This window comes from Simochromis diagramma, unplaced genomic scaffold (assembly GCF_900408965.1).
Source record: "Simochromis diagramma unplaced genomic scaffold, fSimDia1.1 OVJJ01000031.1, whole genome shotgun sequence".
Lineage (NCBI taxonomy): Eukaryota > Metazoa > Chordata > Actinopteri > Cichliformes > Cichlidae > Simochromis > Simochromis diagramma.
In genome coordinates, this window is record NW_024386983.1 from 390862 (window position 1) to 408389 (window position 17528).

At 46.5% G+C, this 17528-nt stretch overlaps 2 protein-coding genes across 4 annotated transcripts; one reads left to right on the forward strand and one right to left on the reverse strand.

Annotated features, from left to right (window-relative positions):
* Positions 1–316: 316 nt before the first annotated feature.
* LOC120738451 (cytochrome c oxidase subunit 7A2, mitochondrial) lies at positions 317–5938 on the reverse strand. Its single transcript, XM_040039696.1, has 4 exons — positions 5787–5938; positions 1534–1620; positions 1365–1449; positions 317–509 (listed from the first exon to the last, which is right to left on the reverse strand). Exons 1-4 carry the CDS (start codon positions 5799–5801, stop codon positions 451–453), a joined length of 246 nt encoding a protein of 81 aa, XP_039895630.1. The 5' UTR covers positions 5802–5938; the 3' UTR covers positions 317–450.
* A 1082-nt stretch (positions 5939–7020) lies between these two features.
* Positions 7021–16248, forward strand: rnaset2l (ribonuclease T2, like). 3 transcript variants are annotated; one of them, XM_040039772.1, is made up of 9 exons: positions 7021–7810; positions 8266–8467; positions 8779–8846; positions 8961–9018; positions 9343–9410; positions 11178–11291; positions 11436–11484; positions 12390–12530; positions 15940–16047. In XM_040039772.1, exons 2-8 carry the CDS (start codon positions 8276–8278, stop codon positions 12495–12497), a joined length of 657 nt encoding a protein of 218 aa, XP_039895706.1. In that variant the 5' UTR covers positions 7021–7810; positions 8266–8275; the 3' UTR covers positions 12498–12530; positions 15940–16047. The 3 variants fall into 3 exon arrangements, with proteins under 3 accessions (XP_039895706.1, XP_039895705.1, XP_039895704.1); XM_040039770.1 differs by having other exon boundaries at positions 7025–7810; positions 12390–12464; positions 15940–16248; XM_040039771.1 differs by lacking the exon at positions 12390–12530 and having other exon boundaries at positions 15940–16248.
* The last annotated feature ends 1280 nt before the right edge of the window (positions 16249–17528 follow it).

The window sequence follows — 17528 nt, forward strand, 5'->3', positions numbered from 1 at the left end:
GCTGAGTCTGGGCAGTCAGAGCAGTCCTCACGCTGAATGCATGACGCTGTGCCGTGCCGGCTCACGATTAACGGGTCAGTAACTACAGTCCAAGAAGCGCTGACAGATCTTCTGGTAGGAGATCAAACTGGTTAATGTGGAAGCATCTGCAGAATCTCCTCCCACAGCGATAAAGTGACGTCTGAACTATGAAGCCGTTTAGCATGGAGACATTCCCTTCACTGACTCGCTGTCCATCGTCATCATCAGCTAATGAAAGAAAGGACTAGCTGTGAAAACAAGTCCCTACTTTCTCTGCACAGACACACAAATGAAGAACTCTGGATATTTTCTTTATTTGATCTTTGATGAAGGACAGATATGTGGAGACAAATCAAGCAGAGTTACACACAACATATATTAGTGTTAGACCGAGCCAGAGGCTCTTATCCTCCTCCTCCTCTTCCTCCTCTACTCCTTCTTCTGAGGGAATGAGGCGATGAGGAGCCAGTACAGAGAGTAACAGGTTCCTGCGGACAGAACACAAACCAACACTTTACTTCTCACCGTGGCACGCTCACATCTTTCAGCCCTTCTTCATCTGCACCTCCTCTTTAAACTTTATTACCTTCACACTCCTCACCTTCCTCAGCCAGAGCATTTGACCCACCTGCTCTCATATCAGCTACAACCGTCGTACTATCTTTTAGTATCCTTGTTGGTGATCGTGTGCTGTGATGTGACCCTGAATGCTTTAAAAGGCATCAACAAATAAACGCATTAAACTGTGGTCATATCCTGCTGTTCCTCGTCCATGCAAGGTACACGGCTTCTTGCTGCGAGGCCTCAGGAGCAGGTCAGGCTAACATCAGGACGTGTGTGCAGCTATTTACAGGAAAGAGACTTTTTACTGAGACCACGTCAGGGACAGGAACCTGCTGGGCGAACACTCGGAAGGGAATCTGATGTACTCTAAGAGCTTGCACGCCTGGACTGGACTTCCAGCCCAGCTGCTGCCGTCCACCCTCACCAAAGTAAGAGCGCTTCCTCCTCTTGAAAACCATCAACAGTTACATCTGTGATTATCGGTACTGTCAGTGAGGACGCGGCCGGTTTGAGGGAAGACGCAGTAACTACAACCACAGAAGTATTTATAGACAGGATCTTAGATGATAAGAACATCTGGAAGGTCCAGAGGTGCCCATGACAGATGAGTCAGGCTGAAACAGGTCAGGTGTCTGATGCTCATGTTGCACCCTGCTAACACTCACAGACGAAACATCCGTAAAGGTCTGAGCTGTTTCCACACATGCTTTTGTTTCTGTCACTAATGCGAGCTTTGTCCTCCTGCACCACAGAAATGCACCTGCTGCAGCGTTCCTCACCTGCGATGGTTAGCGTCATGGTTGCCCGGTAGAGCAGAACATCGCCGGTTCCTCCTTTGATGTGGACCGGCAGCCCGTTGTCCTCCTGTAAGTGCAGGAAACACACATGTGCTCGGGTTACACGTGTGAAACACCTGAGGCCGGCTGGACGGGTGACGATCGTTCTTACCTGGAAGATTTTCTGGGATTCAGGAACCTTGTTCTTCAGCTGTCTGGCTGAGCTGCTGAAGGCTCGGCTGGCCAGACGTGGAAGTTTCTGGAAACACAGAAAAGCAGCAGAGTGAAGGAAAGATCGCCTGCATGTACTGTGCATGTACAGCAGCCGTCTCATTGGTCCAGTTCATTTAACTGTGAAGCCCAGCGGACAGCTGGCAGCTTCAGCCACCTGTGTCACCGTCCACCTGTCAGTCAAAGAGGCCACGCCCCTAATTTAATCCTTAATGAAGTCAAGGTGGTTATAAAACACTATAAAAAGTTGTTACCAAGGGGGGCGTTATCCATGGAGGTTTTGTATCACCTGCTTTAAATTTTTAATAACACCTGAGTCCTGAACCTGGAGGCGGGGCTCAGGGCCTAACCCTAACCCTGAGGCCTCTGGCTGACCTGACAGAGCCGTGAAGCACCTGTCTGTGCTTCCTGTGGTCCAGGAAGGAGCCACCTGGAAGCCACTTAGCACAAAGCTGCTGTGCAAGAACAGAGGAAATGAAAGCAAAGCTTTACATGGCAAAGCCAATCCCTGTTTTCTTAATACGTTCTTAAAAATCATTGATTATCCTGGATTTTTCTGTGAGGACTGAAACTGTGCTGAAAATATTCCCACACAAACAGTTATTTTATTCACTGTGAAAGTCGGGGTGTTTCCAGGGTTTTTAAATCCAGAATATTTGGCCTGAAATAAATCCAGCACACGTGTGACCCTCTGTGTGAGGACAGGCTCTGTGTGAGGACAGGCTCTGTGTGAGGACAGGGGGTCACACGTGTGTGACCCCCTGTCCTCACACAGAGGGTCACACATGTGTGACCCCTGTCCTCACACAGAGGGTCACACATGTGTGACCCCTGTCCTCACACAGAGGGTCACACACGTGTGACCCCCTGTCCTCACACAGAGCCTGTCCTCACACAGAGGGTCACACATGTGTGACCCCCTGTCCTCACACAGAGGGACTCCAAAACAAGCAGCTCCACACTCATTGCTTCACTCAAATTCATTAAAATCCTAATCAAGCAAAAGTCCAGACAGACCTCACCCCGTGTAAAAGTCACGTCCTCAGCTTTTGGGCTCATTTCAGAATCGCTCTGTTTCCCAGGCCGTGAGCACCAGCTGCATCTGAGACAGGCTGTCAAAGCTGTGGCCCGGGGGCCACTTATATGACGTGAAGGAACATAATGCAGTTTATTTTGTGTTAGGGAGGATTCGTTTTTTGTATACTTTATTACTCCCCTGTAGGGAAATTACTCTCTGCATTTAACGCATGCACTCAGCGAAGCGACAGGCGGACGGTGCCTTGCTCACGGGTACTTTAGGGTAGCCGTTCGGTAGATTTGAGCCCCCAAGCCTCTGATCATGGGGGCAAAGGCTCTACCTACTGAGCTATCTCCTCCCACCAAGGAGGGCAATGTTAAAATAAGTTCTTTAAATGATTTAATATGAAGGCAAAACTAAACATGCTGTGTTAGTGCAGTGAGAGTCACACACTAATGTGTCTGCATGTGTGCACAGAGAGGACCCGTGTGTTCATTTGGCAGTTCAATGAGTTCAGTCTCAGCTGACTGCAGGTTATAAACAGGACAATGTCTGAAACCAGCAGCACAGGATGAGCTGAATGAGGCTCGTTTCTGCGTCTGACTGCAGGTGTTGGCAGGTCGTTCGCGCCTCGTTTGTTTTTACATCTTAAATCTGACATTTGAAAGCGATCGCTTCCTTGTTCCTCATGCAGAGACAGACGCGGCCCTCACGGTCGCTCGTCCATCAGCAGCAGCCAGACCCAGTTTGTCTGGGGTCAGGTTAATGGTCTGACGTGGCTAAAACACGCGGCCTCTCGTCCTCGTGTCGCTTGAACGCGTCTTTCAGCTTTAACAACTTTAAAGAAGAAGAAGAAGAAGTTGTCTTTTTGTGTTTTTTGGTGTGTGTGAGAGGGTGGGGGGGATTTTATTTTGAAAACAACTTCCTGTCTGTCATTTCGTCTGACTGTGCAGCAGCAGCGGTGTCTCTTTAAGAACACTGCATGACTTTTTAATCACCTACTAAGGTCACCTCGGGTAGCTGAGGGGCGTGACTGACAGCGCTGAGAGCCAATCACAGAGCCTGGAACTGATGCTTAGACCTATCCAGAGTCAGAGGCAGTGTGTGTGTGTGTGTGTGTGTGTGTGTGTGTGTGTGTGTGTGTGATGAGAGAAAAAAATGTGTGTGCAGTCCTAACACAACATGCAAAAACATCTAGAGGTTCAGAGGTTAAAGGTCAGATACAGCTCATACACCTGGACGGGAGTGGTTAATGTATCTTGAGAGTGAGGTTGTGTTACACCTCACAGGTAAAGGTGAGGTGTAACACAAACGCAGCTGGATGTCTGAGCGGTCGTTCCTACTTCTACACCTGCGTGACGTGGATGGACGAAGCCGCTCGCTCGGCATCTGACGGTGATGTTGGCGTCGCTGGGACCCGAGCGTACTCGCATATGTGGAAAGTGAAATCTCTGCTTTACAGTTTTCCCGCTTATTTCTTTTTTCGATAAATTAGACGGATGAAGCTCCACGTGAAGAGGAAGATGAATGACAGTGAAACCCTGAGCAGGTCAGCGGCGCCCTGCTGGATGTCGGGGGGCGAACACGGGAAAAGATTTCACGAAGACTGCAGTGATTTCACCGCGAGCCGTCTTTGGTTGGCTAACCTGAGACTGTGATCAGTGCAGCGGGAGAGTGTTTCAGGCTGAGGATGTTTATCCTGCACTGAGTCCAGCTGCTTTGACATTTAGCATCTGTTACCCATGAGGGAGAGTGTCCCTAACCGACTAATCAGCACGCAGTATCGGCTTCGCTGTGAGAAAATCTGAAGGACGTTTGTGCTGTTTTCTTTCAGGTCATCGATGTGCCTCATAGATAAAATGGTTTTATCTGGAAGCAGCGCCTTCATTAATTTTAATAATAATAACATTACTGGAATAGTGACAGCTTCTTTCTGTGTAAACAGTGCTCCAAGGACTCGACTCCTTTCCTGAAGAAGTTATTTTATCCTTTTCACTCCCTCCCTGTGATTCATTACAGTTTTTGGAAGAAAAGGATTTTGACAGGAAGTGGACGTGCCAGCGGATCAGCTCCAGCAGGAAGATGTTCAGAAAGAAACTGTGTCAGAATATCTGTGGCTGTGATCGGTCCTCGTGGCTTCGAGTGACCCGTCCAGCGTCTCCTTGACTGCTTGGACTCTGCTACAGCAGCTTTGCATGATTCAGAGTTCAAAATAATCCTTCTTTGTCTCACTTTGGATCTCAGCAGCTGCTCAGTCTGAAACAAGCTGTTTTAGCCCCGCCCCTTCTAAGGCCATCCTGAGATATCGAAGCTCAACAGCAGGTCTCTTCTGATAGAAACACTGCTGACTGTCCTGTGAATGTGACCCACTGTGGACCCACTGTGGACCCACTGTATGTAAAGAACTGGTTTCCATAACATCCCTCTGGTGACGTATGGTTGGCTGTTCAGGTCTTTATCAGGAACAAAGCGCCCCTTCACATTTTCCTAAACTCGGTCTGTGCCGGGCCAACTGCAGGTCCCGGGCCTTATGTTGGACACCCCTGCTTTGTGCCAGCTGTCTGCTGACGGTCACGCGGCCACATTAAGAGCGTCGTGCAGGTGTTTGGCTCACAGAGGTCACTGCTGCGTAATCTGGTGACCTTCGATCTGATCGTCAGAGCTCTCACCAGCACTTCTCATGAGCCTTTAAAATCATGTCACATGTTGTACACACACACACACACACACACACACACACACACACACACACACACACACACACACACAGGTGCTATAACACCAAACAATGCAACAGCTCTAGCCCCTGTGTTAGTGCGGTGGACAGAATATTAGGAACGTTTGAAGCAAACAGCCTCTCTCTCTCTCTGCTGTGTGTGCGTCATTGTGGACGTGCTGCTGCACTGTGTGACTAACAGGTGAGCAACAGGTGTGTGAGAGAGAAACGAGGTGGAAACAGCTGCAGCCCGTCAACAGATCCTCTATCGTTAAAAACTGATAATGCAGACGGAGTAAACCTGAGCTGCTGATCCAAAGGTCAGGCCTGATCGCGGCGCTCCGCGCGCTGTCTGCCCTTCAGCTCGTCTAACTCACATTAGATATGCCGAAGCTTCACACACACACACACACGCACACAGAAGTGTGAGAAAAAGAAGTAAAAGAAGAGCTGTAGTTACCACGAGGTGATTCATGTCGAGCTGTGCTGCCTCTCTTCAACCTCACAAGGACATGCGCACACACACACACACACACACACACAGACACACACAGAGTCTCAGTGTTTCTGACACGCTGCCAAACTACGATCTGCTGCAGAGGCCAAACTGTGTGCGCTCGGCAGGAAGTAAACACGACACTGCAGCTTTGCATTGTGCAAAAGTCTTGAGCCACCCAAGCAGTCGGGCTTTGGCGTAATGCTTAAGTGCTCTTGAGCAACATTTCTCCCACTTTGTGGAACTCTGTTTTTCTCTCATGAATCATTCAAACATTAAAGGCTTCAAGGGATGAAGCAGTGTGTCTGTGCGTCACAGCTTCCTTTACGCTCTTTTTTCTGTCAGTAACAAAGAACATTGTTTTAGTTGAAACACAAAAAAGGAAGTGGAGGAGAAAAGAGGAAGTGTCAGACCTACAAAATAAACTATCTACAGCATCTGAAAGTCATGCTCTTATGGTCCAGATGTCAAGAGGAATCTATTAACGTGTCCCTTAAGACAAAAACGTTCAGAGGTGAACTCACATACAAGGTCTTAAATAATCAGGCCCCATCTTATCTTAATGACCTTGTAGTACCATATCACCCTATTAGAGCACTTCGCTCTCGCTCTGCAGGCCTACTTGTTGTTCCTAGAGTATTTAAAAGTAGAATGGGAGGCAGAGCCTTCAGTTTTCAGGCCCCTCTTCTGTGGAACCAGCTTCCAGTTTGGATTCAGGAGACAGACACTATCTCTACTTTCAAGATTAGGCTTCAAACTTTCCTTTTTGCTAAAGCATATAGTTAGGGCTGGACCAGGTGACCCTGAATCCTCCCTTAGTGATGCTGCAATAGACGTAGGCTGCCGGGGATTCCCATGATGCATTGGGGGTTTCTTCTTCACTCACCATGTGTTTATACACATCTCTGCATTTAATCATTACTTATTATTAACCTCTGTCTCTCTTCCACAGCATGTCTTTGTTCTGTCTTCCTTCTCTCACCCCAACCAATCACAGCAGATGGCCCCGCCCCTCCCTGAGCCTGGTTCTGCCGGAGGTTTCTTCCTGTTAAAAGGGAGTTTTTCCTTCCCAGGTGATCATCTGGCTGCTGGGTTTCTCTGTATGTATTATTGTAGGGTCTATCTTACAATATAAAGCACTTTGAGGTGACTGTTGTAATTTGGCTAAATTTGTAAATAAAACTAAATTGAATTAGTAGGACAAACAGAGGGAACGACTCTGGGCTAAAAGGCACTCAGTAAGAAGAGTCTGATGAGGCCGAGCACACAGTAGGGAGCCTTCCTCTCAGGCCGCCGTGCCGAGTCCTGCAGCCGGCTCGGCTGACCTGCTTCCATCACTCATGGGATCTCGTGGCAGACGGATCTGTACTTCTACTTAAGTACAGATACTTGTGTTAAAAATACTCCAGTATAACCTGAAGTACTCATTCAACTTCTTTACTCAAGTAGAGGTGAAAAAGTACCGAGTGTGAAATGTACTCAGAGTAAGGAAGTAAGAAGCAGCACCACGTTGCTAGCACCTATTTTAATGCACAGCTAAATATAATATGAGTGCATGAGAATACAAATGATCCTTAATCTAAATTCTGATTGTCATGAATGTACTCGAGTACATTAGAAGAGAATAGAAACATCTGCGTTGCATGATGGAGGGTGACTTGGCCTCCACAGCTAAACAGAAACATGAGGCGAGTCGAGGGTTACAGTGAGAGTCAGCAGGAACATGAAGACCTGCTGAGTGAAAGCAGAAGTCCTCGGAGGCTGTACAGCCACCCAGGGTTTAAACTGCTCCACCTCTGTCAGGTGGAGGGAAGTGAAGCACAGCCCGTGCTTCCCCTGAGCACTCAGAGCTTGTTTAAACTCAGAAACACTGAGCTGAGTTTCACTTCTTGCTTTTTGAGAAATATCTGAGTGAAACTGTCAGAGCTGCTCAGTGCAGCAGCTGCAGCCGCCCAGCTCCACCTCAGAGCCTCCATCACCACACACAGGTAAGGAGACAGCGCCGTGATGTTTGGTAAAGTGCTGCAGGAGGGAGAGCGATCGCCTCCGGTCTGGTCTGATCCTGAAGTCTTGTGTTTTCTTCAGCAGCTTTGCAAACTTAAGCCGTGCTGCAAACCTCCCAAACAGCCTCACTAATCACACTGCTGTGAACTTTAACCTTTCACCTGCTAACTCACAGTCTGAGAAGGAGCTTGTGGTTTTGATGCTTTGACTTCGAGGTGAGTTTCCTGCTTGTGAATAATCTCTCGCTGCAGAAACGGTTCCCAGACTGATGGAGCAACAGTCTCGCCTCCTTAAGCTGCCAAATCCTCTGCTTTTGCCGCTCACACGGATGATGATCAGCACCACCTGATTCCAGTGGAAGCAGCGGTGTAGGGCGTAGTTGGTCTCAGGAGAGTAATTGGAAAATACATTTCTACTTCAGCTCTGTTTTGTGTTGCAGTCTGGAGGAGATGCACCGCTCACTGCTGCCCCTGCTGGTCAGCCTGAGTCCTGCTATTCTGTTCCTGTTGCCTGGCATCATTGTGACACAGGAAGGACTCTGGGAGGACTACAAATATGGCCACGGTGACCTGGACAACCACAATTTCTGCACCTGGAAGTGCCTCCTGTTCACGCTGCAATGGCCGGGCGCGTTTTGTCAGGTGAGCATTGGGCTGTGCATCAGGAAATGGTGGTGTTCCCCTTCACAGTAAAAGCTGCGACTTCTGAAACATCTGCGGCGGTCAAATTTAAGAAGAGCTAAAGACATAAATACACACACTGAAAATATCCTTTAAACAATGACGTGTTTGTGTCCTTTAAGAAGGGAAACCAGGAAGAGGCAAAGTAAAAGAAATGAGGCTGAAAAGGAAACGAGCCATAAGAGAGTAGGAATGGAGAGGGTAGGGAAAAAGAAGGCAGGAAGGTGGCGAGTTCTTCTTCTGTGGTGTCTAACATGCTGTCTGTCCCTCAGTCTCTGAACAACGTCAGTCTCTGCAGGATTCCTCCAACCGTCAACAACTGGACCATCCACGGCCTTTGGTAACCCCACCCTGCTGCAGCAGCTGAGATCACTCCCAGTGTTCAGACTGATCAGTGTTATTGATCCTGGGTTGTTCTGTTGATTTCATTGGCTGTTTGCGTTTGTGCCTGCAGGCCCCTCCACGCTAAGAACCGCTGCGACTGCTGGCCGATGTTCCCCTCTGACGTCCAGGTGAGTCCTGGTTATGCAGCACTGTGCAAAGGTCTTCAGGAAGCCCTCATTTCTTTCCAAACAAACGTGGAAATAACTTAAATGGGAAAACATGCACAGAGGCCGACAGTGATCACTGACTGTTTTTAGGGCCTGGTTCAGATTAAACAGAACAAGATACAAAGCATTAAAACAAGTGAAAAACACATCAGCATTAATAAACCCAGAGGCAGGATTCATCATGTCATCACTTAGAGACCGGATAGACTCTGCCTCTATAAATGCAAATGCATCAGGAGGCTCCTGTTGCAGTGATCATCAAACACTGACGTTCTTGTTTTTCAGGAGCTGAAGGCGGAGCTGACTGAACTCTGGCCGTCATTTGTGAGATTCAAGTCCAACTTCCACTTCTGGTACTCACCTTCATCGACACACAATGTCCAGCAGGGGGCGACGCCTCTAACATCTCATTATATGACAGTCTATCAGAAATACGAGCCTACTTTTAACTCAATCTATGACCTCTGCAAACACATCCATTGTCAGTTTGAGCTTTTAGTTGTTAGTCTCAAGACTTCAGGAAGGAAAGGAAACAATCATTCATGTGAGGAAATAAGATGGGAAATGAAAGCAGGCAGTTCAAGGAAAAGAGGAGGTCACAAACAAAAAGACCTGAACTCTTTCATGGCATGCATTTTTAATTTCTCTTTGTGAAATGTTTTCAACATTGTGATCGATGCAATCATGGGCAGGACCTGCAACGGCCGCTGTGGAGTCCAGTATGCTGATGACCAATCTGCAACCGACTTGCTGTTAGCAGATGACAGTGCCATCTTTGCGGAAAATGATGCAGAGGCTACACATATTCTACACGACATCACCCAATTTGCTCAACCACATGGTCTCAACACCAAAGTCCTTACTACTGCCGGGTCGCCAGCCACCGTGCATCTCAAAGGTGTGCAAATCGAACAAGTGCGGGAATTCAAATACCTCGGCTCTCTGGTCCAAGAAAAGAAAGTGGCATCAAGAGCGGAAATAGATTCAAGAATTGGTCAAACGGCGGCGGCTTTCGCCTCCCTCCGATGGTGCGTCTGGAAGAAGACAAATGTCACCCTCACCACCAAAATCCGCCTGTACCGTACACTGGTGTTGCTTATTCTTCTCTATGGGTCGGAGACCTGGGTCATCCTCAAACACGACCTCTTCCAGATGCGCTGTTTGAGTCAGATTCTCCGAGCGTCCGTGATCGTCTCAGCAACAGCGTGATACGTAGTCAACGTCACCAGCAGCCCTCAGTGGAAGAGCTGATTAGGAAGCGACGTCTGCAATGGTTTGGCCACATCTGCTGCATGAGCAACCATCGCCTGTCATATCGCCTTTTGATGCAGCAGACCCCGCCCTCTGGAGAGTCAAGCGTGATGCGCCCAAGAAGACGTCATCAAGCAAATTGAAGATGACCTTAAACAACGACGTCTAATCCTCGAGCAAGCAAAGGTGAAAGCAAGAGACCACAAGGCCTGGAAGGCACCCACAGCGACGTAGTGGCTTTGTGGACAACCTCCCCACCGAGCGCCAGCGAGGGACAAAAGAAGAAGAAAGAACGTAAAAACAAACGTGACTTTGTTTCTGGGAAAATGAGATCCACTTCGCTTTAAATTTCGATAGAACAGCGGCAGTATAACGTCCCCGTAAGCGGATATCACGCCCATGTAGAGCAAAATTTAGTATTTTGGTCTAGACAACCCAAAATGTGATGTCCACATATGTGGACGCCAGGTCCTAGGAGGTTAAGGAAGGAAACAAGGGGGGTGGCAAGGAAAGGTTTGTTAAAGGCAGGAAAAATGTTCCTAGAGAGAGTGAGAGTGAAGGAAGTAAAGAGTAAGTGTGAGGAAGGAAATTAGGGGAGAACCAAAGAAATAAAGGAAGGAATTAGGGTTATAGAAAAGGAAGAAAAATTATGGTGTACAAAGGTTAGAGGAGGAAATGAGGAAATAAGGGGACAAGAGAGAGGAAAAGAAAGGAAGGATAAAGAAGGAAAGGAAGAAAATGACATCTTGAGGAAATGAAGGTACAGGAAGGTGAGTAAAAAGGTTTAGGAAATGAGGAGAAGCAGAACGTGACCCTGTAAACTCACTCGGGTTGTGATTCTCTTCCTAAAGCGTGTTTCTGTGCGTCAGGAGGGACGAGTGGAGGAAACACGGAGCGAGCGCGGCGTGCGTGGAAGGAATGAACTCTCCGCTCAGATACTTCCAGGTCTGCGTCAAACTGCGAGCACAGTTCGACATCCACAGGTGAGTTCAGCTCTTCTTCAAACTGAGACCCCGAGGTCGATCCTCACGTTCCCATCTGTGCTCCGTGGAAACGCCAGTTACGCCGCCGCACAGCTGCTCAGGTGAGCTCTGAAACGAACAGTGATGTTTTATTTGTGTCTGCAGCCTGCTGGAGGACGCCGGCATCACTCCGTCCTGTGAGCGACCCTACAAGGTAACAGTCGACAAATCCAACTCTGACCTGGGGAAGGGTTTTTCAAAGCCTCTCATGTCATTACCTGTGAGCCAAACTCAACTTCCGACTTTTTCTAAAAGGTTAAAAAACCGGAACCTTTTATTAACTCTGCTGATCATTTGTCAGAAACACCTTAAAGCTGTTCTCGGGTCTTACAGCTCCTGTTCCACGGTTAGAGGTTCAGATTAAACCAAAGTTTCTGATAATGAGCTCCTCAGTTAAAGCTCAGGCTCCAGACTGTGTCACCCACCTGCTGTCCAAATATGCTGCTTACGAGGAGCAGCCAATCAGAATAACAGCTGACTTTAAGGGGGAGGAGCTGACATATCTCGTTTCATATGAAGTGAAGCCCAGTATGAGCTAAAGTAGGATTATTGTGAACACAGAATCATGCAAAGCCATCAATAAAACCACAGAACTGGAAATTAGCAGGTCGGCTTTGAAATATTATCCATGTGTTATTTAAACTAGAAGTCTAAAATTATCACGTGGAGGCTCATCATGATGATCGTTTGAAGCCAGCTCACCTCCTGCAACCACTTTTCCGAGAATACGCGCTTCTTTTGCAGTTCGGCTCCTCCTGACATTTCTTTGGAGGTGGAGGAACACCAGAGTAATTGCTAAAAGGAGCTTCTTCACCATTTGTTCTAAACAAATGTCTGTCCTCCTCCAGAAAATCTTATGTACGCAAACGCACGTTGCAACTTCATCGTGTTGGGTCTTTTATTTTGACAGCGAATGCGCACCTGCGAACCACTTATGTGCACCCCTGATTATATCAATGAGATGTCCCCACAAGGATATAAATATGTGTGTGTGTGTGTGTGTGTGTGTGTGTGTGTGTGTGTGTGTGTGTGTGTGTGTGTGTGTGTGTGTGTGTTTAGGTGGAGGAGGTGCAAAGCGTCCTGGCTCCACACGTGGGGGACAAACTGGAGATCCAGTGCATCACGGATGAGCAGGTCCGATGGCGCCGGTTTCTTCCTTCAGAGTAAATGTGCTGCACTGTCTCCGCTTCAGCTTCTCATGTTAGCACGTTTCTTCTTTTTTGCTGTTGACTGAAACATTCAAACACTCCTGCTCCGATATTTTCCAGTTTCTGCAGCACAAACTAACAGTCCAGGTCTCGCATCCTAACTAGTGATGGTAAATTTGATTCTTTTTACTGAATCGAGTTTTAATGAGTCACTCACCAAAGTGAATCGTGTTCTTTGAGTCATTTGATTCACTGAGTCAGTCGACCAGAGAGTGCAAAAAATTTACATTTTCACTCAAACTTAATTTGTTTCTCTTTTCATGTAAATCCCACTGCTAAGATGAATGATTCTAAAAGAAAACAACTATTTTATAGAGCAAAAGAGAGCAAAAACATTTCTAAAATTAAGCAATTTTCTATCAAAATTGCTTAATAAACATTTATTTATTTTTATTTTATTTTATTTTAATATATTTTTATTTTATTAGTATTTTCCTTAAATGTGTTAAATATATATTTTCTCATCTAAATGTCCACTGAGCTGTGAGCCAGGGGGCAGGGGTGAGTGAGTGATTCATTCGCTCAGGAGGGAGGGGGTTAGTAGCTCAAATGTGCTGTTAGCATGTTAGCAGAGCGATGCTACTGTGAACCGAGGAGCTATTGTCTTGATGTGAGCTTCTACTCAGGATTTTGTCTTCCAGTTCAGAGCAGAAATGTTTTTGTTAAGATACTGGATGTTGTGTTTTTCTCCACAATTTTAATTATAAGCTAGATACATTGCTGCTAACAGCAACAGGGATGAGTCAGTGAGTCAGTTGGGCTTGTGAATCATGATTCATGAGTCAGTAAAGGGATTCTCGAGTATTGAACGATTCGTTCATGATTCGCGCATCACTAATCCTAACACCCTGACAGCACTAACACTGATCAGAGCTTTGATCAATTCAGTCTGTGTGGAATTAAAATCACCAATGACTCCGACAGACTGCAGATTTAAAGCAGAGCTTGAACAACAGATTTGTGGTGATTTACGAGCAAAGACTGGATTAAAAATGAATGAGCAGCAGTAAAACCAAAGCAGTACCACAAACACTTGTGAGCTATGATCATAAAGACCTCGAGGAAGCAAAGCAAACACAGTGATTCTGTTTATCAGCCTTTATTGCTGCTGCGGCTGCAAACTCCTGACATGGATCACAGCAGACGTGATGTGTCTGTGACAGTCATCCAGGTCATCGTCGCCTAAGGAGCTTGGAAAGAAACACGTCTGGACTTCTTCAAGGTTCTTCAGTTCTGAAACCAAATGGTGCAGAGTCCCAGGAAAGCCCTAATGGTGGTGGTCCCTTTAGAGGGTGGCTGACCCTCTATTGATCATCTGCCTCATCACATGAGCTCCAAACACGGCCCAGAGGTCCAGTTCAGGGACTCCAGTTAGCTGCAGCTACAGCTGCCCTAATAATGCAAACTTTAAGCCTTAATACAATTTAAACAGGTGAATTATAGAAAGCTCCTCCCCCTGTGCAGGTGGATTTATTTTCACCTGATTAGAGAAAACGTTTAATGCAGACAGGCCGGTTGGGCAGCTGTGCTTTTATGCTAAGCTATGCTGAGCACATTGTGGCTCCATCTCTGGCTCCTGAGAGGTTCCCATCATTTCTCCTGAACATGTCGTTCTGCTGCTGAACTTCACTTCACTTTAGCTAGCACTGTTTTCTTCTGTGGTCACATGATGACATTAAAAAGCTCCAAACACAAAGAGGCTCTGTGGTCGATCTGAGCGTGGGAGAAGAATTCACTCTGTAAGCTCTCCCTGGTGTTAGATGGTTACCAACAATCACAACTCTCACAAACACAGCTACCACCAATCAGACGGCTCGTGAGGTTGGTCGTGTCCTCAGAGTTCCTCCAGCCACTGACCGCGGAGTTCTCTTAGTTTGCGCTCTGGCTGACACCACGAGGCCTCCATCCATTAAAGTTTGAGTGAAACTGGTCAGATCTGGATCATGCTGCTCAGTTCAGATCTTTCCTTCCAACAAATATCATTTAGAGCCTGCCCTCCACCAAGAACAGCTTGTGTTTTATACACAGCGTGCAGCCAGGATCACAGCTGAGATGGTGCCAGTTATTTTGAAAGACTTTCATATTTCATACAGTCACCTCATAAACACGTTAGACCCAATCACATGTTCAAGCAGGAGTGTTTACAGATGCAGAACAGGCAAATAATTTATTGCGTTCTTGACTGCATGACTGTCTTTGCTGGAATTTTGACTTTAGAGACGCTGCTGTGTTTGATGTAAGATTTCACCGCATCTGGTTTTCTCTATGTGAGACTGCAGGAGTTTCTGAAGAACTGCCACTTTGGGGAAATCAGAGCCACTTAGACCAAAATCTGAAAGATGAGGGCATAAAGCATGTGATGTCACCCATTTGATTTGCATTTTAAAGCCTCAGTGTTAATGCTTTCACCGTCACTGAAACACTAACAGTCTTTCAGATAATCGTGGAAAATGGTCATTTTACAGATTTTGGTCGGTAAACCAGCCAGAAGCTGATGTAACTTTTATTACATTTACAGTTCAGTCAGCAGACGTCCGGCGCTAACGCTGGGCCGAGTGTCTGCTGTGCATGAAACTGTTTACTGCGGACTGATTAAAACAAAACCTTCATCCAGCTTTGGGGCCTGTTTCAGTCCGTTCTTATTAACGAGCTGGGCGAGAAACACTTTTACCCTGATGACACACGTTGTTTACACTCATGTCCACTCTTTGGCTCACTGTTAGTTCCTGCACTGCACCTTTGCTAATTGCAAACTGCTTTCATGCTTCTCAAATGCTCGCTTCAGCATTTTTCCATCTGCTGCTCGTCCTGTGCTGCAGTCAGGAGCTGAAATGTGGAGATTACTGTTGTTGTTTCAGGACAAACTGCCACGTTTGACAAAATGCCTTGTTGAAACACACCGATCATCAGTCTCCATTACTGCACGAGGCCGTAACCATCGATAACCATCGATAACCACCGATAACCTGGCATCTGTCCGTACAAACGTGTCCAACTCTTCCACTTCTTCTTTCATCTCTGTGTTTGAGCTGAAAGAAATCATTGTACCTGAAACTGATTTTGCAGTATGACAAATGTAATCTGCACATTTCCACATTAATCTCCAAATTTTTAATTTGTTCTCAAAATGATGAATATGTTCTTAACGTGGCCCATCGTAGTTTCTCTTTTAGAAAACTCAGGACCAGCTGCGTCGACGTCGGTTACATTTTTTTTCAAGCGCGATGCTTCTGTGTGTGAACTTCATGATTTCACGTCCCAAAATGTGTAATTTCATGTTGTCTTTTTGCAATGCGAGCCGCTGCCTCGATCCACAGAGACGAGTCTAACTTTGCGTTCATGTTGTGCTCGCTGAGGTAAGGAGCAGTTGTCAGTAGCTCAGTGTGCCGTCTCTCCTCCAGGACAGAGAGCTGTGGTTTCAGCTGAAGATCCGCCTGAATCGGAACCTCACCGTAGGCTGCGATCTCTGCACTGATGCTGAAGACGCCGACTCACGGCCGGTACCCTCCCCAGGGCACCCCTGTCCTGACCGGGTGCCCTTCTACTATTTCCCCATAAACCACGAGCGGCCACAGCGGCCCTGCGGCTAACGCCACCGCCATCACAGGTGGAGCCTGAGTAGCAGCAGGTTTACCCCAGATACTGCAAGGAATGTCTGAAGAGCTTAAATGTGAAAAATAAAAACCATCAATAAAGTGATTTTTACAGATTCTCTTGTCATTTCTTTAGTGCTGCGTCACTTCCTGTCAATCATGTCATCCAGAAAACAGCAGAAACATGTCTGCTGGGATTCTCCTCTATTTGTGCTTAAAAAGATCAAAAGGTTTTCACGCTCGGGGAGGTGGAACACGTAGAAAGTGACCACTCGTCTTAAAACCTGGATATCGCTGTCACACAGGTACCTGCTAATAAGCTCCGCCTTCATGGACGGTCTGTTACTACAGTAACCTCAGCAGCCACGTTATCCGGTCGTTAAGTGATGACAGGATGAATCCTAAATCTGGGCCTAAAGTAGTCTGCGTTTAATATGGCTTTTGTGTTGTTAACATGTTTAATGTTTTGTATTTTCTTCTATTTGATCTCAAAAAGCTCCTAAAACAGTCAGTGATCACTGTTCACCTCCCTCGGCTTTTATTACCGATAATCATTTATTTAAGCTCAGTTTTTAAAACCTTAGGATGTAACTACAGCCCAGCCCATGCAGCAGTATATGAATGACTAACCTCGTATTGTGGATGGATTATCTCAGTTGTTCTTCTGGCTGAAGTTTGGTCCTTTTACAGCATCCTGCCATGCGATTACATTTGGTCCTGACCACCGAGAACACTCATGTTAACTTTTATCGAGTGGAAAAAAAGTTAGCTTGTTTATATTATGCTAACATAGTTGTGTCGCTAGCGGTCACGTAGCACATCATTATATAGCAGCTAGCCAAACTTCAGTAACCCTACAAACGTCACTGCTGTTTAGTTTCCTGTCTTCATTTATGCTGGAAGTGATAGCAGAGCTGTACGTTTGAATTTGTTTCCAAAACCCCGCAGTCAGGACATGCTATATTGTATTTAGATAGAAGCTAGCGAGCTAACTTCCTGCTAACTTCTAACTGCGTTAAATGTCATAAATTCCGTTTTCATGGATGCCTGGATGTTAAACTCAATTGTTACACCTGGTAGAGCAGAACGCTGATCATTTTATTAAAGATGAAAGACTTTAGACAGTTTTTCAACTCTCAGTAATGCCATAGTGATCGTTTGATATATGGACCTGCAGCGGAGTTTAGACCCAGACACGGCTAGTGACGTCAGACTTTACGACCGGATTGGTCACATGATGTCATCAGAAAAATAAATAAATAAAAAAGCTCCAACAGCACAAACAGACCAGCTCAGGTGAAGCCTAGCAACACGTAGCAGCTACAGCCACCTGTCAGTCAAAGAGGCCACGCCCCTAATAAGGCAAACTTTAAGCCTTATATGATTTAAACAGGCGA